Source organism: Paramormyrops kingsleyae, chromosome 21 (assembly GCF_048594095.1).
Source record: "Paramormyrops kingsleyae isolate MSU_618 chromosome 21, PKINGS_0.4, whole genome shotgun sequence".
Lineage (NCBI taxonomy): Eukaryota > Metazoa > Chordata > Actinopteri > Osteoglossiformes > Mormyridae > Paramormyrops > Paramormyrops kingsleyae.
In genome coordinates, this window is record NC_132817.1 from 18,571,171 (window position 1) to 18,586,409 (window position 15,239).

A 15,239-nucleotide genomic window follows, 5' to 3' on the forward strand; every position below is an offset into this window, starting at 1 on the left:
CATGTTTATGCCAAAACCCCAGTTTATTATATCCAACCATGTTCTGATCCAAATCAGAATCAGAAAGATCTTTATCGGCCAAATATATGTAACATACAAAGTATTTGTCTTGTTGGGTATGCTCCAGTAGAACGTATGACACGCATTACAGTTTTAAGACAATTCAGAAGTATGTACACATTCACTTTTACCCATACTAAACTACTATACCATATAAATTTAAGCTATACTTTTTACACTAGACTGTGTTCTGCCAGTCAGAATCAACAGGGGGTGTTATATAGGGTGAGAGAGAGAATGTAAGATGTTCTGATGGACAGTATCCCTCCGGAGGACCTAGGTTTCACATTTCCTTGCATAACTCCTGCCACCTTGGTTTAAAAGGCTTCTTCTTACTGGACGTGCAGAGCTTGCCGGTTAGTGTGTATAATCCAGCAGTGCAGCCTTTATGAATCAAATGAGATGTTTGTGAGACTAAGAACAATCCCTGCTTAAGGGTGCAGTCACAGACGAACATGACCTCAGGACATATTCACATATGACCATCGAAACATTAAGTCACTCTTTGTTTGAGGTATACGATACGTGGTCACGTGACATCAGGTAGACCAACAGGAACGAACATGTCACGCTATGTTCCATCGGCCCTCTAACATGAGCTGAAAGGGTCAGAAAGCTCTTCACACACGTCGAGACTGATAACCCAAACCATACCTCAACACGGGGGCTGCACCAAAAACGAATCCAAAAAACATCCACCAACAAACCATGTTCGCATCAAATTTTGGGGCTCTTAAGAATGTCAGCGTCAGCCTTGGTCTTCAAAGCATGTTTACGTCACCAGTATTCCAGTATTGGGAAAGACTCCCACCTGGGGAGTCTTTCCCAAAAGCAAAATTGCTCCAGGCCGATTCACACCAAACTCAAGCCCCCACTAGCTGCAGCTTGGTCCCACGGCGACGCCACCCTGCTCCCCCCATCAGTGTCAGCAGGATCCCACAGACCTCTTGAACCCACATCCCATTCACATATACAGTATTGCACCAGCTGGCACCTTGGTCATATCAACCTTGGGGCACATCCCTCTATACAACTGGCGTAAAACAGTGGTGGGAGAGACTGGGCAGGGAGGCTTGCGATGGATATGGACCGCAGGGTTCTGGGATTTAGGAGGAGACATACCCAGGCCCCTGGGGGTCAGTGGCTCCGTCCTGCACAGCACTCTGATGACTCAGCAGGGAGAATTAATCTGCTGGCTGCCTTCTGGCATTCGGCTTAGTTCACTGCCAGCAGAAACAATCTCCTGCTCTCATCCTCTGACCAATTCATCTGCGTGCATCTACAGGTTTCGCAAACTTTTACAGTTCCTGTGAATTTTGCGAGCAGGCGATGAAGGCGGCAATAAAACAGATGGGATGATGGTTCCTGCAGAGCACTTTGTCGAAGAAAAAAAAGCTGAAAGTGTGTACAGCATGAGCAAGAATGAATCGAATATGTGTGAGATCACCCGCCCTGTCAGCTGGACCTTAATATCCGCCTTCATACACCTGTTTCTTCATATTTCACTGTTTTATCTTTCCTTCTGTTGGTTAACCCCAGGAGCCCCCTGTAAATCATACCCAGAACAGTCCTGATACAAGGATTTCTGTTTGATTGAGGTTCATTATTTTCCATTATTGTGTTGATTTAATACGGCAACTTTTTGCCGCCGTCAAACAAGGTAGATTCTGAAAAATAACCGCAAATCGTCCCAAACTGTCAGGCGGCTCTCACCAGTGTCCTGGTTAGTGCAGTGGCCCACCAGCTCTGTGGCACACCCAAGGCCTGTCTGGGCTGCCCAAGGCCTGCCTGGGCTGCCCAAGGCCTGCCTGGGCTGCCCAAGGCCTGCCTTACACCTTGCCTTTTCCCGCTTCCCCTCCCCCGGGCCCCCAGTTGTCCCAGATTCTCCAGCATTTCCAGGCCTCTGGAGCCGCGGGTTGGGAGACGCCCCCCCAGACTGGCCCTGTGCGTGAGAAGTCTGGGCGCGCAGCTCACCCAGAGATAGCTTGTGGGCTGTTCTTGGCTGTCCCCCTCCCCCGGTTGAGGGAAGCGTTGTTGTGAGTGGGTTTTGCTGTCGGCCTTTTAATGCACAACAGATTTTGGCGGCGGCGAAGGCCTTTCTGTTACCGTATTGGGTGGCTGACGCTGTTTTCAGGGACATAAATAACAATCAGGTTTTTGTTGGCAAAGCCGCTGCAGTTAAACCCTCTGCTTTTGGCCGTCCCTTTTGCACTCTCCCTTTCGTGCCCCCCCCCTCCTCACTGTCCTCCCTATCTGCTCCCTAGCTGCCCCCTCCCCTCCTCCCCCAGTTTATTCTCCCTCCATGTCGTGACTAAGCCCGGGCGAGGGAACGCTGGACCGCACTCTGCCGGTTTGGTGAACATGTGTTTCTTATCACGGCGACCTGGGTGACAACCCGCCCAGGCTGGGGGGGGCTGGGGGGGGGGGGGGGGCAGAGACGGACCTAACCTCGCACGGAGCCAGCTGGGCCGCCTGCCCTCTCTGGGGTAAAATAATCATAACTTTACTGCGTGGGGGTTTGGTTGCGGGGGTGTGTGTAAGGGGAGAGCATGTTGTCCACCTGCACGAGGGGGGAACATGTGACCCCTCTGTGGGGGCGGAGGGAGGGTGTCTTGGAGGCTGGATGTGAAGGCAGTTGAATCTGTTCCTTTATCGTCCTTGTCGTAAATCATGAGGAGCGATCGCTTACCATTGAAGATACAAAACAAATGTATTTGCCAGGCCGTCAATGTAAATAAAAATTGTTGTTAGTGACTTGCCTCGAAAAATAAAAGTTAAATAAAAAAATAATAAAAAAAAAATTGTAATGCTCATGTTACACAGATTTTTTGTCCTGGGCAGTATTCTTAACAATTTTTTTTAATAACCGATTTAATAACTCTTCTCTGAATTCAGCATGATTGAAGGGGTCCAGTAAAGAGACGGATCGTTTTAAAGAGCAGGGTAACAAAGCAGGATTTCCCAGTTAGCTGGATAATGTGAAAACTGTCCAATGGGAAGAGAGATAAGTGACACTCCTGTTGGACAATCCTTACATTTGGCTTAAGTTATCTGGCTAATGAAGAAATCCTGCTTTGTGGAATACCCTCCAGAACCCTGGAGGTGTAAATGTGGGAATGCTCACATGCATGCGTATAGATCTGCGCAGGCGCATGCAGACACATACATGCAGGCTCCTGGAGGCGGGTGAGAGGGACGTCGAGCAGCGGTTGTGACTAAACGACTTCGCTGCTTTGATGAAGACTTTCATCAAATAGCCAAAGACTCTAGACTAGAGGAAGCTGCAGCAGAACATGCGTGACCTTGTGTCACGGTATTGATGCTCTAAATGCCGACTACCACTTACTGCGTTCCAGGACCGGAACCTTGATGGATTGATGGATTTGACCTTATCCAAGGAGCTCCACGGCAGATATGCATATTTGTGAAGCTGAAACTCTATCCTGCACCTTTGCTTTAATCCACAGTGATGTCCCACCATCACCAGCAGCACCAGCATCAACATCAGCACCAGCACCAGCAGCAACACCAGCACCAGCACCAGCAAGCTCAAGCCCAAGCCCAAGCCCAGACTTTGGCCTCCAGCAGCCCAGTTTCCCCACAGAGCATCCAGCAGCAGAATGCCCAGGTTGGGCTCATCAATCTCCCTAACCCTCTGACCACCCAGCAGCAGCACCAGCAGAAGATGAGGCTGCAGCGGATCCAGTTGGAGCGCAAGCGTATACGGATGAGACAGGAAGAGCTCATGAGACAGGTAGCTTATCCGCCGTATAGGCCACTAACCAATCAGTTGAAAGGCTGATGAGACATATAGCCAATCCAAGGCGAGAGCTGTTGATGAGGTGCCGATGAAGCAATGGCACAGCCTGTATTGTGTGATTGCTCTTCACAATGGCTCTGCCATCGGCTTCCTCTCCTGCCCAGTGGAGATAACACATAGACAGCGGGCCTTTGTATCAGGAGTGTACAGTTTATCACCCGGGTACAGGAAATGGGGGGTGGGACATGAACACATGACACGGAAACACACAGACACGTCCATTAGAAATTACCCAGTTCATTTTCCAAAACAGTGATTCCTATCGTGGCCCTCAGCCTGTGGCCCCGTGCCCCCAGCTCTGCTCCCAGATGTCCTGTTAGAGTGCTTTTTGTTTGTTTATCCTATGGCAGGAACACCACGCTATTAAAATACCCATTTAGTCATCTCCTCTTCCTTATGCCGATGAATCAGGCGGCTGCGTTTTCCAGAGCCTTGGCAAAATCACATCCAGAATGATGTCGGCAAGGCCAGGAAGCAAGACCACCTCCCAGAAAACGCTCCTCATCGAGGCGGCAGCACCTTCGGGGAGTTACGCAGCTGGGCGTCTGCAGAAAGATCACACTAGCGGACAGTTTAGGCGGAGTGGGCACGATGTGGCTGGCAGCAGGCCCACAAAGCCCCCTTTCACAAACAGACGTTATCCTTGGTGTTTAGAGAAGGGAGTGTGCTGAGGTCCAGCAGTTACCTCACTCGGGAGGTGTTTATCTTCGGCAGGAACACTTGGTTTGGCGTTAGAGGGGAAGTGTCTCAGACCCGCTCTCTCCGGCCCGGCCCAGCTCGCCACGGCGCTCCTGCTTTCTGACACCCACCAGGTTATCCACGATTCTCCCGGTCCTGCCTCCATGACGCCCATCCGTAGCTTTTAGCCGAGCAGGCCATCAGTTATAATCTGGCGGAAGGCCCTTTTGAGGACGGCCCGGCTCTATCCTCGCACTGTCTCCGACCGAGAAGTAAACTTAGACGTCCCGTCTTGGCTCGCGCTGGCCGAAAACACACAGCTGTGTTTAACAGAGACAAGCCCGGAAGAACGATGGACGTTGCGAGTGACTCGTTTGAAGCAATGAGCCTTTCTGTCTACCCAAAGCTGGCGTTGCAGTGTGCAGCCTTGTTTAACATTACTTCAAAGATACCCTTTGGAGTCTGAGTTGTTGACAGCTGGAGCATAATGAACTGGAGGAAGGTCTGTGTCAGTCCTATTCTCACATTAAAACAGAAGTGTAGCTCAGCAGGTTAGGATCCCATGTCTGCGACCAGAAGGTTGTTGGTTCAAATCCCAGGAGCGGCTGAGTGATGTCACCACTGGTCCCCTGAGCAAGGCCCTTAACCCCCAATCGCTCCAGCAACTGGCTGTCCCTGCTTTTTCAAAATGTACGTCTCTTTGGATAAAAGTGTCTGCTAAATAAGTGGTGGGTTGATTTTAAGAAACGACTGAACACTGGATTGGCTTTTAACTCCACTTGAAGGGGATAGCTTGTCTGCACACATACCGGTGCACACAGCACCTCGCTATCCCATGATGCCGCTCGCCGTCCTGCCTCCTGCAACTTTGTGTATTATCTGATTATCTTCTTGTTATTGTTGGTTATTTTTATACGTGGTGATGCTTTCATTCAGAGCAGCCTAAGTTTTGCTCTGCTGCACCTCGCTGGATGTTTTCCAACAGTTGAGTAACTTGGTGGCGCGACTTGCCAAGATTCAGGTCGAGTGACTTTATCGGGGCGACAGGGCCACTCCTAGAACTGGAACCGTCAGCTTCCAGGTTACAAGGCCGTGTCCTTAATAGCCTCACCACCTGCTCCTCGCATAAATACCTGTTACGCCTCCACAGAATCAAAACAAAAGCAATCATGTTGTAACAACTTGTATTTGCTCACCTTATGCTGCAGTATTCTTTCTATTCGAACCCTGATTCCTTGTTGTCATCCCTTATATACCTCATTTAAAATAATTATTGCAATTATATTACAATGCTTAAAGGGGGCTAATACTGTACCTTTGTCAATCCTAAAATAACTTTTGTTGTGAAAAAACCACCAGCTAACCCAATGCATTCCCCCCACCAGGAGGTGGCGCTGTGCAGGCAAATCCCCATGGAGTCAGACAACATGGCCCAGACAGCAGCCACCATCAACACAGCACCTATCAACCAGGCCGCCGTGCACAACAATGGCTCTGACCCATTCCTTAACAGGCAAGAGTCTTCTCGTTCCTCCTCCCACCGGAACTTTAGATTGCTAGTGTTTAATGCACGTTAACTATGAGAATACTTTCAGGTTCAGAGTGGGAATTTCCCTCTGAATGCTAAGAAGGGAAACATTTATTAGCTAAAAGGCTTCCTGGAAGCTACAGAGCTATAATACAGGCCTGCTAATTACACTGAGTGTCAGTTTGTGTAATAAGCGAATTAATACTTTGGCTGCAGTACCTCTCTGGCGAATCTAACTCTGGAAATCTAACATCAGATGAAACGTTTGCCTGTTGGTGTGGGAGGGGAGGGCTGTTCGTGATGTTCGCACTGAGGAGCTAGGATAGTTAACGGGTTTGTTAGTTGGACAATTAGTTGATCAGCTTTTGGCAGCTAAGCACCACCCGCGTTAGGTGTGTGTTGTGCCTGATGCATGATTTATTGTTAGTGAGGTTCTTACCATGTCACAGTGCTGTGTAAATAAGGAGAACTGAGGAAAGTGCTGTTTGTTCCTGGATCTTCAGTGGGCCCTATCACTCCCGGGAGCAGAGCACGGACAGCGGACTAGGCCTCGGCTGTTATAGCGTGCCCACCACCCCAGAGGACTTCCTCAACAACTTGGAGGAAATGGACACAGGTACTACCACCTTAACCAGGGCACAGAGTGACCAGTGTCACCGCACCATTCCACACGCGTGAGTTTCTTTGCAGCGGAAGTAGTAAGAGGTGCAGCTGAGTCTCTAGGTCCATTCTATGGACAATTTAAGAGCAGAGTTACATTATACAGTGTGGCAGAGTAGGAATTTGTGACATTAAATGGTCATAAACCGACTGCTTGCATGCAATATTACTTGGAGTTGGGTTGTAGGTCCGGTTAAGGGCTCAGTAGCTCCCCTCTTACACCTTGAGGCTCTATACCCCTATGTATCTTTGTATCTAACAGTATACTTGTTGATATTATATAATTGTCAACTGACGGCATATTATGGAATTAGACTGTAACACCAGGATGCTAGATTGTTAATGTTTTTGCTGTTTTAATGAGGATATTAGTATTATTCATTGTCTGTTCACACATCTTCCAGTTGCTTATCCAGTATAGTGTTACATGGTGTTAGTCTGGTTATTGGGTATAGGACCCATGTCTAAGTGTCGATTTGCCCTCTGCAGGAGAGACCCTGGCCCAAGGCAACATGGCGGTGCCACAGCAGACCCGATTCCCCGACTTCCTGGACTCACTGCCCGGCACAAACGTGGACCTGGGCACGCTGGAGGGGGCCGATCTCATCCCCATCCTCAACGATGTGGAGTCGGTGCTGAACAAGAATGAGCCCTTCTTGACTTGGCTGTAGGGGTGTGGGTAGCGGGGGGCAGGGGGACTGGAGCAGGGAGTCGGGCAGCAAAAAAACTATATATATATATATATATATATATATATATATATACACACTTCCCATTTGGCTTTCTTTATTCTTAATTTAGCCATCGCTTGTTCTTGTCAGGATGCCTCATTGTCACAGACAAACCCTTTTGTGTTTGAAAGGAACAACTAACCTTTCTCAGTCGGGCCCTTGGGGACTGCCAGATGTTCCACGTTTTTGCTCCCACCCGGCTCTGTACCAGACAGTCCACATTTTTTTGGGAGGCAGCAAAGACGTGCACTGTCTGGGTTTTTCGAGGACCGGATTGACTAACCAAAGGTAACAAAACCAGCCAAAAAATAAATTATGTATGTAAAGATGAAAACGCAGTGAATCAGAGCGAATGCTGGTAGCACAAAGCTTTTTGCACTCGCAGGAGAGCGCTTCTCGTCTGCTTTAGCATCAGCACTCCGCTTTTCTGAGGGATATGACCAGTCTGGGCAGCTGTGGTTCTGTCCGTGCGCCGGGCAGCCGCAGAATGGAGGTGTGGATTTCTGTTGGCCACTAGGTGGAGCCAGCGCTTCTGTCAGCAGCATCGATCAGAATGAGTGAGGGTTTGCTGCTGGCGTCGGAGCCGTTGGCCTTTAAGGGGGCAGCTGTGTGCCTCACGCGTTTTACGAGGGCTGACGCTCGCTGTGGACTCTAACCCACAACCTCCTGGAGCTTCAGCCGCGAACCTTTCAGCAGCTTCCAAATTTTTCAGCAAAAGTAACTTTAGTGGCATCTTCTTCACAGTTATGCCAAATAATTATGATCTTTTTGTGCACAGATTCAAAAATGAACGCCTTCGGAGTCAACTGTAAGCTTTCAGTTGACGTTTACAGTTTTTGCAAGTATTTTAATAGTTTTATCGGTTTATAAACACACACAAATACCTGACTGTTTCAGCGCTACAGTTCTTGCCTCCATTATGCAGGATAACAAACATTTATCTTGTGTTGTGTTTTATGTAACACTACAGTATTCATTTTTATATACTGTACAATTGTTCCAATTGATTCAATCTGATTAGTAGCCTTTTTTAATTTTAATATGCATTTAAGTATTTATCAAGCTATGATTGTTTTTTTTTCTAACATAGAATTTTAATACATTTGAATTTCAAAGCACTACAAACCAGCAATGTTTTGAAATATTTTTTATTCCAATATTCATGTTGAGCTCGTGGTAGTGATTTAAAAATGGAAATGCTCCCTAATTCACTTTTTTCCAAACATGTATCGTGTGTTTTTTATAATGGCAAATCACACCTCAACCTTTTGTTGTCTGTTTGGGAAATAGCACCCAAAAGCGGGCACCTCTGATAAATCTTTCTTGCAGGGAATATGGAAAAAAAAAATGTATTTTGTATCAGTTTTGAAAATATGCATAAATGTAAAAGTAGTCTTTTGGAGTTTCAAGATGGAAAGTTCCTAACTTGTGGGTTCAGAGTTGGTCGGAGTCGGTCGTGTAATTCTGTTGGTTTTTATGGCATGATAACTACGTACTTGCTAGTTACAGGGGCCTGTTTCACAAAGCAGGATTACTTGCTTAGCCAGATAACTTGCCAGATTTAAGGTAGTCTGGGTTAAATGTAAATTGATGAAAATATGGTCTATTTAGCCCAGACTACCTTAAATCTGGCAAGTTATCTGGCTAAGCAAGAAATCCTGCTTTGTGAAACAGGCCCCAGGTCTAGTCCATTTGTTTATCAAGACCATACTGCGTTAGTTTTCTTTAGAATGGAAGGAGTAAGAAGGCAGTCTTGTGAAAGGAATGAACGGTAGATATAAAGAGGAGCGATTGTATGTATGTATGTAGGTTATGTGTATCTTTGGTTATTGGTTGACTTAATGCTCATGATGTCCTAACGGCACACTAAACGGGAGCTGAATTAGGTTGAAGAACGATGTAGAGGACCCACTGTAAGGCTATGTTCTGCCCAAAACAAAAATAAATGCCAACCTTAGCAGCTCTGATCCCAGGTCAGCGCTAGGCTTGCCCTGAAAGGGCTAGGGGCAAAAGGTGCGGCCGTCGATCTGATCCCAGATCAGTGACCTTGGGAAATGAAGGGAGGCAATGTGCATCTAAGGTGCAAGAGAGGGTTTGCCTAAATGCCATTCCCATCGCCAGCATTTATTACTCTACTAATGAACTGTTGAGAAGCAATTAAAACAGAGTGAAGGGACCTTAGCAGCAAATGAAATGCAGTGAGGTGTGAAATATAAATTTCTTTGGGACTGAAACATTTCTGAAAATGAGCGATTTGTAAATGTTTCCAAAACAAAGTACTCATAAATTAAGAAGGCACTTTGGAGATGTAAGGTGAGCATCTAGTGGGAAGCGACTTGGTTTGGATGTGACTGTAGAGTAAGCTGAATGGGCTTTGGGGTTTCTCTGCATGGAAAGAGTACAGTGCCAAGGATCGGCTTTGGGTATGTGAATGTTGACGGTATGCTGGTGATTCACACGTTAACAGGGACTGGAAATCTGGAAGCAAAGTGAAGTTCACTTAAAAGAATGTAACCTCACAGAGTCCTAAATGGATTTTTTAAGCTCATGTAACTTCTGTTAAACCTTAATAAAACTCTTTCAGTGCCACGCCTGTTTATTTTATCCATCCATCCATCCGCCCATCTATCCATCCATCTTTAATCAACATCCTGTAGAATCATAGTCTTTCACTTATATATATATATATATATATATATATATATATATTTATTATTATGTTTGTGGGTAGTATATTTCATTGTACATGTAACACATTTCAAAGAATATCATTTTAATCAAAAACACATTCCAGTAATAACTAAATAAACAGTGATATACAGAGTTAATTGTAAATATACAGTGGTTGCACCTACGGGATACGTACCTGTATGTTTTATAATCGCAAACAGAAATAATAAACATCTTGGTATAATGTCAGTTGTATGCCCTTCTGTATCTGTGGCCTAAGTAAATATTGAGTGTATATTCAGGAAAGCCGTGCTTAACCGATTAAACAAAGGTGAATTTAACAGCAGCCTCCTCCTTAAGTCATCCTGGCATTATCGCTACAGGCGGCTAGCACTAGATACACCTCCCAGCTAAAAGTGCACATCATCATTGTAAACGGAGCGTTTAAAACGCAGTCCCGGACAGCTATTATCTGGATATTAGAAGCGTACTACTTGAGTGGCAATTTCTAACTGCCTGTGTTATACCATTTAAAGTTCATATAAAATTGAATAATATGTACCTCAAACGATAATCCATGTTTACAACGAATCTTTAATCATTCTCTGAGTAAGATCTAATATAAGTAATAATTATTCTTAATTACTGTACTAGATATATATGTGGCAATAACTCACACGCGAAAAGAGGATTAATAATACATGCGTGCATAATGTTCATTATGTGATGATTAGCCTATTATCATGCAGCGATACTGCAAGGGATCGCATCAACGTGATATTTGCATGCTTACATGCAGAGGCGTATGAATTGAAACAAAAGCCTTACACCACATGAGCAGGTTACGTGTGACGTGACGGGCATAACTCGGTGAATGAAGTGTGTAACACGAGCATTATTCTTCAAAACACTCCCGCACATTGGGAAACAATCTATTGTGCGAGTCGTTGAATCGGAGAGCACGTGAGAATCCCGTAATCGCAGAGTTATGTGATTGGTCGCGTTTCCATGTGCGGTTTTCATGCGCGTACTGCCTGCAAATAAAACACACTTAGAACGTTCTACTGCATGCTGTGAGTGCCTGGAGTGCATTAACAGTTTTTTGTTTGTAATGTTATGGGAAGAAAGACTGGGAATGTTGTTGCTGGTTCCCATAAGTGCTTTGATAATGTGCACGTTGGTGGTTGCAGAGGAAGTCCGAAAACCTGGAGTTGTGCCCTTGTTTCAGCCTATTGAAGCTTCTAAAGGCAATGATTCCAGCAGTGATGTGACCTATGGAAGAATTATTCTGGAGCACTCCAGAACAACTGAAGATGGTGATTATATTACTCAAAATGGGGAGAGACTTCATGGAAAGACTCCTGATGTGGCTGAATATGATTATCAGTCTGATTTTGGTGAGCAATGGTTGATCTGTAATCCTCCTATAGCCAAGAAGCTTAGTTTCCTGGCTTGAGTTGAAGATGCCCTGTTTTAGATTGGCGTCACTTGGAGAAACTGCAGGAGGAGGCTTCCAGCTCTTTTGGTCCTCGTGGTCCGGCTGTTGAATCACTGCTTCAGATGAAGCCGATGGTGGAGTGTGGGGCTGACATCATGACCCTCCGTGTCAAAGGTGGCTCGCTGCTGTATCTCCTAGTAGACCGAGGTATGTCAGCCTAATCACGTCATGGGCTTCTGCTTGGTAAGTCTGGTGGTGAAGTGTATACTTCAGTTCTGAATGCTGCTGCCCCTCTTGTATGCTGTAGGGGAAGCTTCCCCCCTACCCCTGTCAAACCTGCCCCCACAGTGTGGCTACTCTCTGAGGACCACCTGGAGGGACACCGTGTTTATGGCACCCTATGATGGTTGCTATGGTGTAAAAGAGGTATTCATGAAGCCAATGGCATTGATCTTTGTACTTCTGCACCCCCCCCCCCCAGATATTAATGTTGCTCATGGATTGGGTTTTTCCTTAGGGTGACAACTATGTTCTACCGTTGCGTTGGGGTGGTACCCCCCTGAAAATGACCTGTCCTGCTCGGCCGCATGTTGCTACTTCCCCCTCTGTCTCCTGCCATCCTTCTGGCATGGTGGTGACTATTCCTGGCAGTGGTGACGCTAGCAAGCTCATGATCATGTGTAAGTTCATAACTAAACCGGTGCCAGTAGTACCGGTGACCCACAGTCTTATCACTTGGCCAAGCCTCTGGCTTTTGATGGATGTATCTATTCCCCTAGCATACCTGTGAACTCCTGGTGGGTGTTTTTAATGGTAGACAACATGATCAGTGAACCTCAAGTTGGTGCCTAATGTCAACCATTTAATTCCTGTGTAGCTATGACATAGAAATGGTGTTCCCCTTTTACATGTGGGGTCTTCCTTTCAGATAAAGGAGCCTGGAATCCCTTGCTGTGGGTGTCTGTGCAGTGTGGGTATAGTGTGGTGACTCATTCTGGGGGACTTGTGGTCACTGCCCCTTTTGCAACATGTGGGGAAATCAAGGTATGCATGTGCTCCTTGTCCAATATACAAGACTGCTGCTTTAGCCTTTAACTTGCCATGTAATTACTCTACAAATAGGTTAGCTTGGTAATTCTGGCTAAACTACATCCACATGTGTTGGTGCACTGGGCTTCCTAAACTAAACTTATGATCATGTGCAATGCTTAAGGTTATGGAACTAACTTCATGACATGGCTCCCCACTAAACCCCTTCCCTCACAGGATGGGATGTACACCCTGGAATTCATGGAAGGAAAAGTCAAACTCTCCTGCCCTTCACAGCCTCTGACTGGCTCTCCTTCTGTTTCACCTCCACCTTCTCCCAAGCCTTCACAGACCACTGTCTCTTATCTCAAACTTGCCATCATGACTCCCAGTGAGCCCTACTTTACACCTCCCCCTCAAACAGTCACTCCGGCTTCTGCTCCAGTGACCTTTAAGTTGCAGAGACCTGTATCCTGGCACCTTATGGTTCCTCGCCCTCATCTGCCCACTCATGCCCCTGTACCCCCCAAACCAGTTACTCATACTGTCTATAAGCCCCTACCCACTAGGCCTGTACCCCCATCCCATAAACATCCAACTCCTCCTGCTGCTCACCCCCATGTCCCACATCTTTGGAATACTAACAATCCCCTCATTCCTGTCTATCCCCCTTTCCCCTTTCCTCCAAAATCTGCCCTTAAAACTCCTGCCCCTGTCATCCCTAAGCTTGCTCCTCCTTTTCCTGGCCTCCCTACTCCTGTCGTCCCTAAGCTTGCTCCTCCTTTCCCTGGCCTCCCTCACACACCTCACAAAATACCCTGGCATTTTAATCTGTTTCAAACTCCTGTTCCCTCCCACCCTCACTTCTACCCCAGACCACCAAAACCAACTCCCCAAATCCCCATTTTCCTCAGGCCTCCTCCACAAATGACTCCTCACCCTCTCTCTGACCCCCTGTACACTCCCATCCCTAAACCAGTTGCACACCATCCAGTCCATGGTTCTCCTGCTCATCCCCATCACACTGATCTCTTCTACCCTTCCCTCCCTAAACCCCCAGTTCTGCCTCCTGTGGTCCCTCCACCAGTTAGACCTGTTGGTCCTGCAGTTCCTTGTATCTTTCCACCATGTCCCTGGCTTCCTGTGTTCCACAACCATATGTACTTCAATCTAGGCTCTCACTTCATAGACTGTGCTCAGACACACCCAGGTAAGCCATCCACTTTCCCCAACTTCATGTTGCCATATCACAGTAGGCACCATAACCTACAGGAATCCTCAGTGTCCCCAAGAAGGCATTATGACAATCATGGTCCAGCTTCTCAACCATTCCATTCTTGGGACCTAGTTGTTCCATTCTCTAAACCCTCAAGCCATATGGAGACCAAGCACAAGGGCTCACCTCCCCAACCCTACAACCCCAGTTTCTATTGGAACCCAGCCCACCCAAAACCTCCAGAGCTCAAACAGACTTCTTACCCCCAAAACTCTGAGCCTGTGCTGGATGAGCATTCTGGCAGCCGTTCTGCAGCAACCAGTCTTTCTGTCTCACTTGGATCAAGATAATCCTTGACAGCCACTTAACACGGTAAGTGGCTTTAGCTTTTGCTCTTCTGGGGCCTAATCTTTGGGCTGTTGTGTGGCTAATGTGATTGTCTTTGCAGGACTTGGAATGCAGTGCTTCATGTTCACCTGTAGAACTTGATTGTCAACTTGTGATTTGTCTAATAAACATTTAAAAAAAAAAAAGTGCTTTGGTTGTTTAAATGGGGAATGAGGGTCCTAAACTTTTCCTTCCCCCTTGTGGGGGGGGGGGGGGGTCAGTTGTGAAAACAAGATTCTAAGGATTGAGTCACCTCATTTAATGTGGCAAACTTGGATGCATGTTATGATTTTGCAGAATCATTGGGCTAGTTAGACCACTAGTGCTACTATGTTTCAGCTTGTGTATCCTACAGTGTCATTTACTCCAGTTTACACAACATACTGTGTAGCCCCTGTGTAAATGGAGCTCTGCTGCAACATGTTCAAGTCTTGCCTGAATCTGTTCCCCCCCCCCCCCCCGCCTTGGCTTCTACCAATTGAAAGCCTTAGTGCTGACTATCCCCAAAATGGTTCCAAACCTTCAAATAGATGAGGTTAGTTTTGCCATAGTTGAGTGGACCTGTCTTCTCTACATGTAATTGGAATGGGAACAACTAGGTAAGATCTATTCCCTTGATCAGCTATTTTTTTTTTTAACAATTCAGTGTTTCATTACTCTAATGCAGGGGTAGCCAATCTTATCCGCAAAGGGCCAGTGTATATGGGTTTTCACTGCAACTCCCTAATTAGATCACTAATTAGAGGACTGATTGGCTGAGTCCTTACACCTGGGTTTGAACAGCTGACCTGCAGGTTATCCCAAAAACCCACATACACACCGGCCCTTTGCGGATAAGATTGGCTACCCCTGCTCTAATGCATTGTGAACTTTGCCCATCAGATGTTAAGGGTCTCCTTACTGGGCCAAACTGACCATTGGGGCGGTGGAATGTACCTCCAACATTGTAGGGGATCCCTCCTGTCCTTGCCATGGACTCTGCCCCTTCCTATCTGGCAAAAGCTACAGGAATGTCTGACCCA

At 46.6% G+C, this 15,239-nt stretch overlaps 2 protein-coding genes across 2 annotated transcripts in view; both read left to right on the plus strand.

The window, feature by feature from the left end:
* The window catches only part of wwtr1 (WW domain containing transcription regulator 1), a 31,285-nt gene extending 21,219 nt beyond the window's left edge, over window positions 1–10,066 (plus strand). The window contains exons 3-6 of the mRNA XM_072704051.1: window positions 3,528–3,814; window positions 5,944–6,071; window positions 6,590–6,702; window positions 7,236–10,066. Of these exons, the coding sequence (XP_072560152.1) occupies window positions 3,528–3,814; window positions 5,944–6,071; window positions 6,590–6,702; window positions 7,236–7,417 (710 nt within the window). The 3' untranslated portion in view covers window positions 7,418–10,066. The remainder of the gene's footprint in view (window positions 1–3,527; window positions 3,815–5,943; window positions 6,072–6,589; window positions 6,703–7,235) is intronic.
* A 163-nt stretch (window positions 10,067–10,229) lies between these two features.
* LOC111840630 (uncharacterized) lies at window positions 10,230–14,380 on the plus strand. The gene is made up of 7 exons (XM_023805630.2): window positions 10,230–11,544; window positions 11,625–11,792; window positions 11,893–12,011; window positions 12,103–12,265; window positions 12,514–12,629; window positions 12,852–14,202; window positions 14,279–14,380. Exons 1-6 carry the CDS (start codon window positions 11,169–11,171, stop codon window positions 14,178–14,180), a joined length of 2,271 nt encoding a protein of 756 aa, XP_023661398.2. The 5' UTR covers window positions 10,230–11,168; the 3' UTR covers window positions 14,181–14,202; window positions 14,279–14,380.
* Window positions 14,381–15,239: the final 859 nt, after the last annotated feature.